At 44.7% G+C, this 14,592-nt stretch overlaps 1 protein-coding gene across 1 annotated transcript in view; it reads right to left on the reverse strand.

The window, feature by feature from the left end:
- Positions 1–10,498, reverse strand: part of NEURL1 (neuralized E3 ubiquitin protein ligase 1) — a 109,118-nt gene extending 98,620 nt beyond the window's left edge. The window contains exon 1 of the mRNA XM_043985609.1: positions 9,537–10,498. Within this exon, the coding sequence (XP_043841544.1) occupies positions 9,537–9,621 (85 nt within the window). The 5' untranslated portion in view covers positions 9,622–10,498. The remainder of the gene's footprint in view (positions 1–9,536) is intronic.
- Between the last annotated feature and the right edge of the window lie 4,094 nt (positions 10,499–14,592).

Here is a 14,592-nt window from a genome sequence, read left to right on the forward strand (position 1 = left end):
GCAAGAAAGAACTTCTGAGGCCACCTAGTCAAGCCCTCAACTTACAGACAAGAAAACAGAGGTCCGTGGAAGTTAAGAGACTTGTCCAAGGTCACACAGGTAGTGTCAGAGGCAGGACTTGAACTCATATCCTCTGACTCCAGAGCCAATGTGCTCTTCCCACTCTATCAAATAAGGGTCTCCATCTTGTGAAACCATAGCCCATGGATGGGCCTGATTCTAAACAGTGAGTGAGTTTAATCCTAGGAATAGTGTGGCGTAAAGAGAAAAGGAAGGGGGCAGCTAGATGGTGCAGTAGATAAAGCACCAGCCCTGGATTCAGGAGGACCTGAGTTCAAATCCGGCCTCTGACACTTGCTAGCTGTGTGACCCTGAGCAAGTCACGTAACCCTCATTGCCCTGTTAATAAATAAATAAATAAATAAATGAATGAATGAATGAATGAATGAATAAACAAGAGAAAAGGAAGCCTCCCGATATCCAGCTCAGATGGGCCCAGGGTTAAAAGGCTGGAGGAAGGTATCTGTGCCCCTTCCATACCTGGCAGAATACAGGCCTTGCTGAGTCACTACCAAGTCAGAGTCCAGGGGCCACCACAGGTAGCACATTTCCTGTACAGGACAATCACTAGTTTGAATGATGGTAGGAAGAAGGTCTGTTGGTTTTGGAGAGGCAAAGTTGTTGTGTCTTAGATTTGGGATCAGCCAGCCATTTTGCTACCATTATTGGCAGGGCAGTGTAGTTGACCTTAAATTTCCAGTCCAGTGATGCCACTAACAAGCTGTGTGACCTCAGGCAAGGCACTCGACCATTTCAAGGACTTAGCTTCTTCATTCAGTAAAATGGGATAACAATATATGCTGTTTCCCTCAAGGCTGTTGTGAGGACCAAAAGGAGATTGAAAACAAGCATGTCCAGGCAGCTAGGTGGCACAGTGGATAAAGCACTGGCCTTGGATTCAGGAGGACCTGAGTTCAAATCCAGCCTCAGACACTTGACACTTATTCGCTGTGTGACCCTGGGGAAGTCACTTAACCCTCATTGCCCCTCAAAAAAATTAATAATAATAATTAAATAAAACAGTGAAAAAAACATTACCCAGATGAGGGTATTTCTTTTGTATGTTGTCAAATGTCACAGAAATCTGCAATAAAATTACTTTTACAAGATAATTTAAAAACCCAGATTTCCCTTCTGCATCCTGAAATAATGTATGTGAATAATTTTGCAAAGAAATTTTGTAGAAATTGTCAAAGGACCATTGACGATATGGAAAAGTCCAGGAAGTTATAAAGAAATTAGAAGTGGCAGCAACTGTCTAGTCCAGGGTCTTTAGCCCATGAAGAGAACAGGAAAAAATAAGGAGCAAAACAGAGGCTTCTAAGTGTCAAGAAACCTGCCTGCCCTGTTTTCAGAAGTAATCAAAGCTATCTACAATCATATGAAAAAATTCTCTAAATCACTACCAATTCCAGTAATCCAAATTAAAACAACTCTTGAGGTACCAACTCACACCTATCAGATTGCTAATGTGACAGAAATGAAAATGACAAATTCTGGAGGGGATGCAGAAAAACTGGGACGCTAATGCACTGTTGGTGGAGTTGTGAGGTGGTCTGATTCTGGAGAACAATTTGGAAGTAGGCCCAAAATTGTGCATACTCTGTGACCCAGTAATACCATTACTAGGTCTGTATCCCAAGGAGATCAAACAAAAAGTAAAAGGGCCCATATGTTTAAAAAAATTATAGCAGCTCTTTTTGTTGGTGGCAAAGAATTAGAAATTGAAGTGATGCCTATCAATTGGGGAATGGCTGAAGAAGTTGTAGCATATGAATACTATTTGTGCTATGAGAAATGATGAGGGGGATGGTTTCAGAAAAACCTGGGAAGATTTACATGAATCAATGCAAAGTGAAGTGAGCAGAACTAGATCACTGTATATGGTAACAGCAACACTGCAACAATGACAAACTGTGAAAGACTTAGTTATCCTCAGCAATTCAAAGACAATTCCAAAGGACTCATGTTGAAAAATGCTGTCCATCTCCAGAGAAAGAACTGGTGAACCCTGAGTGCTAACTGAAGTACAGAATTTTAAAACTTTATCTGTCTTGCTTTTTTAGAACAACATGGCTAATATGGAAATAGGTTTTGCATAGTTTCATGTGTATAACTGATATCATATTGCCTGTCTTCTTGACGAGTGGGGGAGGAATGAAAGGGAGGGGAAAAATTGGAATTCAAAATTTAGAAAAAGAATGTTAAAAATAATTAATTTTTTAAGAGAAAAAAATTTTGATCATAAAAGTATTCTATTATTTTCTAGTTACATATACAGATAGTTTTCAACATTTGTTTTTATAAGATTTCTAGTTCCAAATTTTTCTCCCTCCCCCCTCCCCAAGACAGCAAGAAATCTGATATAAGTTATATATGTACAATCACATTAAACATATTTCTGCATTAGTCATGCTGCGAAAGAAGAATCAGAACAAAAGGGAAAAACAAAAAAAAGAAAAACAAAAAAGTAGAAATAGTATGGTGCAATCTGCATCTAGATTCCATAGTTCTTTTAAGAAAAAATTTTTAAAAAGAAACTTGCCTTCCATGTGAAACCCCAAGGCATCGAATAGACTTACTACAGAATGAAATCTAAGTTTCTCATCCTGGAATTGGAGGCCCTCTGTAAACTAGTCCCAAACTACCTTTCATAGGTCATAGGAAGGGGGGCAGCTAGGTGGTGCAGTGGATAGAGAACTGGCCCTTGATTCAGGAGGACCTGAATTCAAATCCAGCCTCAGACACTTGACACTTATGAGCTGTATGACCCTGGGCAAGTCACTTAACCCCAATTGCCTTACCAAAAACAAAAACAAAAAAGACTTGCTGCCTGACCCAAGGCAAGAAGCTGGAAGGGACCTTAGAGATCAAGTTCAAATCCCTCATTGTACATATTGGGGAAACTGAGACTTGGAAAGCAGGAAGTGATTTGCCCAATGTCCCACGTTAAATAATGAAACCAAGATTCAAACCCACATCCTCTGCCAATAAATCCAGAAGACTACGCCGCTTTCTAGGCTCACCTCTCAACTACAATGGACCCTTAAGCATAGCCAAGCCAAACATGCTGACTATCATCAACTATACATGATGCAATAATAAAAAGAGCCTCGGAATTAGCATCAGAGGACCGTTATCATCTGAAACAGCATCAGAAAAATCCCACCTCCACCATTTCCTACCTGTGGGATTTTGGACAAGTCACCATCTCTTTGGGTTTCAGTTTCCTCATCTATAAAATGGGAGGAACTGAACTAGATGACTAATAAGGTCCCTTCCAGCTCTAAATGCTATGATTCTATGCCACCTAAAACTCTGTCTATGTATCTACTGTAGTTTCTTCCTCCTACAATCCACCCTTCTCCCTTCCTCAACTCCCACTTCTTTCAAAAAGTCTTCTTTGACCACGATAAGCCTCAGTGACACTACACTTACTGTCTGTACTGCTCATTGGGCACTGAGCCACACTGCCTGGTATTGTTAGTTATCTTTGCATGAGGATATCTCCTCTCTCCTCCAACCATTCCATGGGCTATGGACCATGTCTCACAAATCTTAATCTCCTGAAGGTCAGAAAGTAGCTGGGGATCTTGCTACAGCTAAAACATAGGAGTCTTCCTTCACCTGCATCTGCTCCAGCCTGAAAATAATCAATACCTTTCATTTCCAGGAAGAACAAGTGAGTCATGTACCAGTCTCAGTGGCCAAGGAGGGTATAGGGACAAAGGAGACAACCTCTTTGGAAGAAAAATTCCAGCTACCATTGATTCTCACACTGTTGGGACATACTTGGACTACAGATGAAGGATGATGGGTCTAGGAATCAAAGAACTTGGATTCTAATCTTAGCTCCTTGCCATCAACCTTGGGCAAAATCTTTCAGGTCCTCAGTTTTGTCTTCCATAAAACAACTGGGATGAAAGCTGGGGATGGAGTACTATATGAAGTAATCTGAGGGGCAGCTAGGTGGCGCAGTGTATAGAGCACCTGCCCTGGAGTCAGGAATACCTGAGTTCAAATCCGGCCTCAGACACTTAACACACTTGCTAGCTGTGTGACCCTGGGCAAGTCACTTAACCCCAATTGCCTCACTTAATGTAATGTGACTAGCTGTGTGACCCTGGACAAGTCACTTACCCCTCATGGAGGAGGAGGAGGAGGAGGAGGAGGAGGAGGAGGAGGAAGAGGAGGAGGAGAAGAAGAAGAAGAAGAAGAAGAAGAAGAAGAAGAAATGTGACTAGAGTACTAGCCCTGAATTCAAGAAAAGGGGTTTAAATTCTACTGAGGACACTTACTATGTGACTCCTGAGTAAGTCATTTAACTTAGAGCTCTAAGCTCCAGTTTACCCATCTATCAAATGAGGACCATGACAAAGTTACTTCATACTATTATTGTGAGGATGAAATAACATAATATATATGAGGCACTTTGCAAACCTGAAAGTGCTGTAAAAATGTTAGTTATTAGTATTACCCAAAGTGTAACCAAGTTGCATTTGTGCCAGTGTCCTAGGCCACTTGTTCCCAACTCATGAGCTATAGACTGTTAAGATTACTCAGTTAATTATTACAAGCGTCCCACAATTGATGTGCCCATCAAGCACTGTCTTTCTATCTTTAATTAGTTCCAAGAAAATATTCAGTTGTGTCTTGGTATAATAAATACAAACATACTTTATGAAGACTGAATAAATAATATCTTACACATATTCATTATGACTTTTCAAACATATGTAAATGCTGTGGTGATGAATCGAATTCATTTCCAAGCAAAAAGAACAAGGTGAAGGGAGGGTACAGGGCAGAACAAGACCACTCCAAAGGAGTTTTCCTGTTGTGACATTCTATGGCTATGATCTTTTGATTGGTTCTAAATTGTGGATTTTTTTCAAAAAACAAAAAAGCTATTTTCTCTCCCTTCTACCTCCTCCTCCCATTGGAGAAAAAAAGAAAAGAAAAACAAAACCTTCATAACAATCAGTTCCCTCCTTCAGAAGGGTATGATTTCAAATATCACCTCAGCTAGGGTATTTTCTTCTCCATCTTGGACCTCACACCATAGTCATTCCTCAGCTTATACTTTACATCATCCTTTATCTAATGAAAGGCTATCCCAGTGGGGTTACCATGTGATATATAAAAAGTTCAAGAGGGGCAGCTAGGTGGTGCAGTGGATAGAGCACTGACCCTGGAGTCAGTTCAAATCCAGCCTCAGCCACTTGACACTTACTAGCTGTGTGACCTTGGGCAAGTCACTTAACCCCAATTGCCTCACCCCCCCCCAAAAAAAAGTTCAAGCGACATAATTTCTGGGTAATTAATCATTGCATTAATTATGCTAGGAGACCATTAATAAAAGGGGTCAGTGACACTCTAGAATGTCAAAGACTCTTCATGGAACCCACTCAACACTAATATGCCCTTGGAAGACTGGATGTTCCTGAGGGTGTCAATCAATTCTGATTGGTTACTAATTAATGAGAAGAATTAATATTATAATGAGATGGACCCATTCTAAAGAGGAGCTAGGGGACTTGACTTTAATCACTCTCCATGCCAAACAACTCCCATGCTCCACAATCTAGACAAAGGCTCCACCCTCATCCAATCCAGACTAGAACACAATGGGCTTCCCCACTTGGGTGGGATCTGAACAAGACTGAGGAAAAAATTAATCCAATCTCATTATCAGCAATGTCCTTCAGATGCTCACTTGGACCAGTAGAAAATGAGGAAATAGGAAAGGGGAAAAACCCGTGGACCTCCCCAATAATTGGTTTATTTAATAGGCATTTCTCAACCAAAAGATGCAAGCCTAGGAACCTTTTTTTCTTTTTCTTTTGCAGGGCAATGAGGGTTAAGTGACTTGCCCAGGGTCACACAGCTAGGAAGTGTCAAGTGTCTGATGCTAGATTTGAATTCAGGTCCTCCTGAATCCAGGGCCGGTGCTTTATCCACTGCTCCACCTAGCTGCCCCCTGGGAACATTTTTTTGATGGGGGAAACCTGCAGAAGGTGAGTTTCAGACAAATTGAAGGCTTGTCCTTGTCACACACAAGAAGTGACAGTCTGGAAAGGCAAACAGCCTCAGAAAATGTAGCTGGAGTCAACATGAAAGTTATGCACCTTTCAAAGAAATGAGAATGGTTAGGGACAAGTCCTAGGGGCTATAAGGCTGAGGTCAAGCAGGAAGACACTGTACTCCACTGTACACTACTGTATTTCTATACCATGCCTCAGAGGCCCAGCAAAGAGAAAGGCCTGAGCTAGGACAAGGTGGAGATAATTCTGGGGGCACATGACTGAAGAACTGATGCTTCATCTTTAGGGTTAGTGGGACTTAGTGGGGTGGGAGGGAACAGTGACTCACAGTCCATCCAGTAATTATCCCCAATCCCTGTCCTGCCTGCCACCCCCATTCCCCACACTATGAATCTAGAATGAAAAGAGGACTGGATCTGTTACTCATGAGACCCTCAGGCAAGTCATCTAACTCTCCCAATCCTCATTTTGCTCCTAGGAAAATCATCCTAGATGATCTCTAAGCTCCTCTAAAGACCTTCAGCTTGGGCAGTTAACTTCAGCATGCCTTCAAGAGAAGCAGTAGGATGGAGCTGGATGAGTGCAGGTCCCAACAGCTTATCTTGGGCAAATAATTTGATTTCTCTGAGCTTCTGTGTCTTTCTCTATGGGGCAGCTAGGTGGCGCAGTGGATAGAGCACTGGCCCTGGAGTTAGGAGTACCTGAGTTCAAATCCGGCCTCAGACACTTAACACTTACTAGCTGTGTGACCCTGGGCAAGTCACTTAACCCCAACTGTCTCACTTAAAAAAAAAAAAGAGAGAGAGAAGACTAGCTTATACTTCCTACCTTATAGGGTTGTTGTGAAGAAAGCATGCGATAAACTATAAATGTGGGCTCTCATTCACATTCAAGGAAAAAACCCATAATTGAGCCAGAGACTCTAAAGAAAGGCAACTGGAATAATCTGAGGGATGGGGAAGTAGTGTCACATACGGCTAGACTGATATTAGGATTGTTCCAGGGGGAGTTTGAGAAGGGATGGGACTGAAATCTGCAAAAGTCTGGCACAAGAGGAGTTCTGGACTTTGAGTATGAGAGGACAAGGTTCAAATCTTGCCTCTGACACTTTACTCATTATGTGACTGAACAAATCAACCTCATGAGCCTCTGTTTCCTCATCTATAAAATGGATATAATAATATCCGTAGAACCTGTCTCACAAAGTTGTGAGAATTAAATTCAATAAATAGCACCTTGCCAACTTAAAAAGCAATACATATATACATAGGCCAGCTGGGTGGCACAGAAGAGAGAGTGCTGACCCAGGAGCCCAGAGGACCTGAGTTCAAATCTGACCTGACACTTACTCAGACATGGAGGTACTGTGACCCTAGATAAGTCACTTAACCCTGTTTGCCTCAGTTTCTCCATATGTAAAATGAACTGGAGAAGGAAATGGCAAACTACTCCAGTATCTTTGCCAAGAAAATCCCAAATGGGGTCACCGAGAGTCAGACACAACTGAAAACAAAAGAACACCACACCACATATATACATATATGTTTGTAACTGACATAAATGCATATGTCTATATATATATACATGTATATATTACTTATTGTCATTGTTGACATAGGAAAAAGGCATCAATCAGGAAAGCAGGCCAATCAATCAGGTCACCCACTCTCAGAATCCTAGGACCAGGAGCCCAACACCACCCAGAAACTTGCAAGGGACAAAATAAAAGCTGTCCCACTTGTACACTGTAGGGAATGTATTTATGGAACTCCTTCCCAGATGGTACAGACCAGAAAAACAAACAGGTTCCAGAGGATTGAAATACATTGTTACAAGGTAGAGCCAATAACGGCTCATCAAAGGCAGCTGGGAAAGTCCGAGTTTCTTCACAAGGTCAGAAGGAGAGACTCTCAGAGCAGGAGCAGACCTCAGAGACATCTAGTAGAACCCAGACCTGAACAAGGGGCCCTTCTACAATGCTCCCAACAAACGGTTATTCATGAAAGTTTCTAATCAGAGGAAACCCACTAATTCTTTTTTTTTTTTTGCAGGACAATGAGGGCCAAGTGACTTGCCCAGGGTCATACAGCTAGTAAGTGTTAAGTGTCTGAGGATGGGATTTGAACTCAGGTCCTCCTGAATCCAGGGCCGGTGCTCTATCCACTGTGCCACCTAGCTGCCCCGAAACCCACTCATTCTTGAGGCAGCCCATTCTCATCCGGGCTAGCTCTAATTTTTAAGAGGTTCATCCAGACACAGAGCAGAAACCTGCCTCTACATCAGAACATGACAACCCTTCAAATACTAAGGACAGCTATTATGCCTCCCTCTACATTATCTTTCCAACAGGCTAACCATTCCTGATTTGTCCCAGTGATCCTCATTTTCTAGTCTTTGCAACATCCTAGTCATGCTTTTCTTGACACTCTTCAGCTTCTCTATGAATTTCTTAAACTGTTGTGGGGCCCAGAAATGAACAAAGTATTTCAGAAGGGGCCTGAACAGGGCAGAGCATAACTTAATGCAGCATTAGCTTTTTGGCTGCCAGGACTCACTGTTGATATACTGAGCTTGCAGGCCACTAAAACTCCCAGATCTTTCTCACAGGAATTGTCTAGCTGGTTATGTCTACTTGGGTCCAACCCAGGGGCCATCAAGAAACAGGATCCTGGGCTGGTGGGGAGGTGGAAATGACATTTCAGGAGGCAGAGAAAAATCTCCTTTTCCTATGAATGTTCCAACTTCCAAAGCTTGGTTGAATCTGGACTGGACTTGTTCATCTCTGGATGAACAAGAAACCTTCTTGACCTAGTGGAAGTACAGAGTGAAACACGCTGTTTAGGAGGTTCAGAGGTCTGGTCTTTAATCCTAATCCAAGGCAGGTCTAAACCATTCCAGAGGGATTGTTGTCAGTAAATTCACAAGGATGGAGATATGACTAGGGCTCACAAGAAGGGTAGCTGAGAATACTCTGACAATGCAGAAATGCTTTAAGTGCCAGTCCACTATTCTCTCCGTTCTGCAGATACCCTGCCCGATACCAGAGTTAGGAAAATGCAGGGATATCGGCCACTGGGATCTACCACCCCGAGTCCTTCGATGCCTCCCAGGAGCAGAAGCACAATTCTAAGAGAAAAGCCTATTCTTCAAGTGCGTACAACAGGTGGCGGCTTTCTCCCCATCCCCTCCCATCCCCAGCAGACTCTATTTCCCCTCTCCTTCCCTACCCAAGCTGTGCCCAGACCTCAGCTATGCGCTCCTGCCCTTTCAGCTCCCAGTCCCCAACGGTGCGCCCCTCCCTTCCCCCAGCTGTGCCCAGACCCCGGCGATGCGCACAGTCCTTTCCCTCCCCTCCCTTCCCCTCCCCTCCCGGAGCTTTGACAAGTCCCCAGTGTCCAGTGCCCCCACCTCCGTGCCGTAGCTCTGCCTTACCTTGCAGGTGCTGGCGATGGACTCGGGGCCCCCTGTTCGGGCTGCCCCGGGGCAGGGCGGGAATACTGGAGAAGCTGTTACCCATGACATCCAAAAGCGGAGGGTTAGGTTAACGACGGCGTTCTAAAAGGGGAGCGGGCGAAGCTGAAAGGAAGGAGCTGGGTCTCCTTCCACACACGCGCGTGTGCGGGTGTGAGAGAGTGCCCGCGTCCGTGTCCGTGTCTGTGTCCGTGCGAACGAGGGTGCGCGCCTGCGGAGGGAGGGGGCTGCGCTGCGTTGCGCTGCGCCGCCGCCGCCGCCGCCGCCGCCTCCGCCGCCGCCCGCGGACTGCGCTGGCTCCCAGACCGCTCGCGTTCGCTCTTTCCTCCTCCTCAGTCGCGTCTCTTTCCAGATGAGCCGGGACTGCCCCTGGGACAGCGCCCGCTCCGCTCCAGATCTCGTCGCGCGGAAGTCTAGCCACCTCCCATTCCCCCGGGCTGGGCCGGGCAGCCAGTGGTCGAGGGCTTGGGGTTTTAGTAGCCGGCTGGGACTGCCTGGCGGCCGCCTAGCTACGTAACTCTGGGGGTCCCTGGGCCGGGCCCGGCACAGGCCCCCTGCCTTCTTCTGCTCCTACTCCGGTGTCTGCCCTTAGTCCTTCCCCAGCTTTTGCTCGGGCTCCTGCTCGGGCTGCGCTGCGCGGCGGCTCGGGCGCGCTCCCCCGCTTCCATAGAGTCTAGGGCCCCCGGCCTCGCGGGGGGTGCTCAGCTTCGCTACAGTCCCTTCTGTGCCACTCTCGGGGCATGATCTTCGCCCACCCGGCTGGCCGCTGCTGTGTCTGCCTTGACCCTCTCCAGCCACAGGGTCTGCATGGAGCGGGGATAGCTGGTGTTGAGCCCCAGGGGGTCCTCGGGGTGGGGCTGGGCTTGTTGGTCACTCCCGACCGAGTCTGATCTTCTCCCCCGGCCAGCCGCCGCCCTCCTTCCTTTCCTCCTTCCCTCCTTCCTTCCTCCCTCCCTACGCCACCCCTACCCCCACCCCGGGCCCCCAGTTCCCTCGCTCGCGTTGTTATGGTGACAGCTGCGCTGGTGAATGAGCTACTTAGCGACAAGTGGTCCAACGTTCGGCCAGATGTGGCCCCGCCACAGCGCTGAGTTCAGGGAAGGCATTACCTGCCCTTCAGCCCTGGTTGACTCTGGCGGCCGGTGGTCAAGGGCACAGAGCTGACTAGGTCCCCCTCCTGGAAAAGGGATAAGACAGCTGCTTTCTCTCGGGAACGCCTTTTGGGGTGGTGGGCCTAAGGACAGTGGAAAAGAAGGCATGGCTGGGTCTTTGGGTATGAGTCTTTATAGGGTATGGGGCAAGAAGCAAGGGGGTCGGGGCCATATATGTGACATGGGGATGGAAAGGTGGAAGATGAGGAAAATGGGATGAGATATGGACAATGAAGAGATGGGGATGGGGACAAAATGTGGGCAATGGAAGCAGCGGCAGAGTAGATAGAGTACTGGATATGGTATGAGGAAGACATAGGTTCAGACCTGATCTCTGATGCTTATTAGCTGTGTTATGGACACAGCCACTTAACCAATTTAGCCAATTTCCTAATCTATAAAACCGGTTGGACTAAAAGGCCTCTAAGCTGTCTTCTAAATCTTTGATCTTATGAGGAAATGAGGGTGTAGAGCTGGGTATAAAGAGATGGAGAATTTGGAGATGAAGTAGAAATGTAGAGATGTATGATTAAGGATGAAGAAAGGATGTGAGATAGGGATAGAGAGATGGGAATGGAGGTGGAGAGGAAATGGGGGAATAATGTGGAGAGTAGAGAATGGACATGGAGTAATGGGGGGGGGGGACTGTTAAATAGAATGGAGAACTATGGAGATAAAAAGATGAGGATAGAAAGGGAGAGAGAGAAGAGTGGTTTCCCTTTGTCCAAGGTTGGAGTTTGTGGAGATCTTGGCTAAGGGGAAGTTGAGCCAGAGGATAGGGAGCTAGTCCCCAGGGCCAAGAAGACAGAGGTGTTTGTGAAGGCAAATGGGGGTGGGGAAGCAGCAGGGACAACTGAGGCATAAATATAACAAAAATCTCAGGAATAACAATGACCGACTTGTAAGATTCTTGGCCTCCTCTCAGATATTAAAGTTTTCTTAGAAAATAAGTGTTACCCACAACCATGATTGTGTGTATACATGTACTATATATCTAGGCACACAGGTATCTACATGCTTACATACACGCAAACACACATGCAAAGGTGCCTTTTGTCACAGGGTACTCATTGAAGGTAGTGGGATGTGCTTCTAGATGCCCTCTCTCTCCCAGATACAATTGGGTGGGCAGATGCCAACATCTGTTTATCTGTGGGTGCCTATTTTTGAGGAGTTCCTGGCATGAAGTTCTTCCTGCTTTCAGGTTTGCCCAAATCCCTCTTATTTATTTCAGGGCACTCAGATAGGATGAGGTTGTACCCTGATTCCATCTTTCAATTCCATTGAAAGCACCAAGCATTTTTTTTTTCTTTTTGGTGGGGCAGTGAGGTTTAAGTGACTTGCCCAGGGCCACACAGCTAGTAAGTGTCAAATGTTTGAGACTGTACTTGAACTCAGGTCCTCCTGAATTCAGGGCTGGCGCTTTATCCACTGTGCCACCTAGCTGGCCTTCACCAAACATTTCTTAAGCATTTACTTTGTGCACCGTTAGGTGCTAGGGATGCAACGAGAAAAATGAAAACCATCCCAAGAAGCTGATATTTCACTTGGAGAGAACAAGAGATGGATGGATGGATGGATGGATGGATGGATGGATGGATGGATGGATGGATGGATGGATGGATGGATGGATGGACAGGTAGGTAGGTAGATGATAAGATAGATTGATAGATAAATGGATGGGTGGATCTGTATATATGTATATACACAGATTGTTTAAAATATTGTTGATTTTATGAAAAATGTTCATGTAAAAGTATTTAAGATTTTACATAGAAATTTAACATATATGTATATACATAAAGTGATTTAGTGGGGGCAAGTAGAAGAAATTAAGAAAGGCCTATGGCACTTGACCTGAGCCTTCAATGACAGCAGGGATTCCAAGAGGTAGAAGTGAGGGAGTGGAAGATGCCTTGGAACAGCCTGGGAAAAGTCCCAGAGGCAGGAAATAGGGAACAGCAAGTAGTCCAGTTTGCCTGGACATGCCATAGACTACACATGAGGAGGAGTAATGTGAAATAAACCTAGAAATATGGATTAGAGCCTGACTGAAACTGTATTGTTTATTCTAATCCAGGAAACATGTCATACTTTATCCAAGGATGGCAGATCAATGACTCTTGATCTCCCCATTCCCCATCTCCCCCCTCCCACTCCTGGCCAAAACACACACACACACACACACACACACACACACACACACACACATTCCAAAAACACACTGTTCAGTGGCTTCCTGTTGCTTCCAACAGCAACCCTTTCAAGGAGATACACAAACTCAAAACTATTTTCATAGTAATGCTAAAATGTATTAATTTCTAATACGGTAAATATTAATACAGAGGCAACTGTTACATTTTCAATGGAAGCATTTACACCTCAGAATTTGGCAAGTGATAAAAATCAGGATTTGATTTATTGTTTTGATGATTGTCTAGACTTAAAGTATTCTAGAAACTATTAATAATTCATATTAAACTTTAAAATGTATCGTTATGTTGGGGGGAGCTGGTTGTTAATGAAACATTTACCAGCATACTCCCTGGCCATCCCCTACATTAAAAACAACAACCGCCACCTTGTGGGGGAGGCAGTCCTAAGTAATTTTTAAGAATGTAAAGGGAAGGGGGCAGCTAGGTGGTACAGTGGATAAAGCACTGGCCCTGGATTCAGGAGGACCTGAGTTCAAATCCAGCCTCAGACACTTGACACTTAGCTGTGTGACCCTGGGCAAGTCACTTAACCCTCATTGCCCTGCAAAAACAACAGCAACAACAAAAGAGAAATAATGGAGAATAAAAGCAAGCTATGATCCATGGGGTCAAAGAGAGTTAGACATGACCGAACAACAACAAAAACTCTTCCATCTTTCAAAAAAAAAAAAGAAGAAGAATGGAAAGGGGAGCTGAAACCAAAAATCTAAAAACCATTAGCCTTGGTAGTCCAAACTCATTGCTTTTCAAGGTCTACAATTTATTTCCAGGAAACCTTTCCAGTCTTGTCTCCCATTACTCCCCTTACTATATATACTATGCCCCCTACATACTCCATGTTACAACCAAACCAGACTACTTGCCACTCCATCATCACCCATGCATTGAAATCCTCACATCTTTGCCCACATGATTCCCTTTCCCGTCTCATCTCTGTAGAAACCCTACCCATCATACAGGGCCCAGATCAAATATCAGCTCCCTGAAACTTTCCCTGATCCCCCTTATACTTCAGCCAGAAAGAATTCATATTACCCTGCAACTCTCCTCTGTGTTGATTAAATGTACATGCTACAATCCATGCCTACTCCATTTAATGCTGCTCATTTACTCTGAGCTCTCATAGTCTATTTCAGGTGAATTATATAGTTAGAGAGGATGAGTTAGTTCCATAGGAACAAAAACATAAACGGCACCAGATGAATGATTTTACAAGAGGGTTGTACAGCTTTATGGTAGGGTTTGGTTCTAATGTATTAGGAACACATTGGGAAATTCATAATTTGGGGATTATCATCATCTAGAAGCACAACCACTGAAAGTCCCACTACCTTCAATGAGTACCCTGTGACAAAAGGCACCCTTTGCATGTATGTTTGTATGTATGTAAGCATGTAGATACCTGTGTGCCTGGCTATATAGTACATGTACACATTTCACATGCATATACACAATCTTGGTTGTGGGTTATGGGTAATTAGCTTCTCCACTTTCCACCCTCTAAGCAAGGTGCCTGCACACTCTTGCTAACAGTATCTGTGAGATTCCTGGTAATTGGGACCATTTGCAAGATTTCAATCCTGAAGAAAAAAAACCACAGAGTTCTTTGAGTTGAGTCTACTGACCCACTGAATATAGGACCATCTTCTA

This window comes from Dromiciops gliroides, chromosome 2 (assembly GCF_019393635.1).
Source record: "Dromiciops gliroides isolate mDroGli1 chromosome 2, mDroGli1.pri, whole genome shotgun sequence".
Lineage (NCBI taxonomy): Eukaryota > Metazoa > Chordata > Mammalia > Microbiotheria > Microbiotheriidae > Dromiciops > Dromiciops gliroides.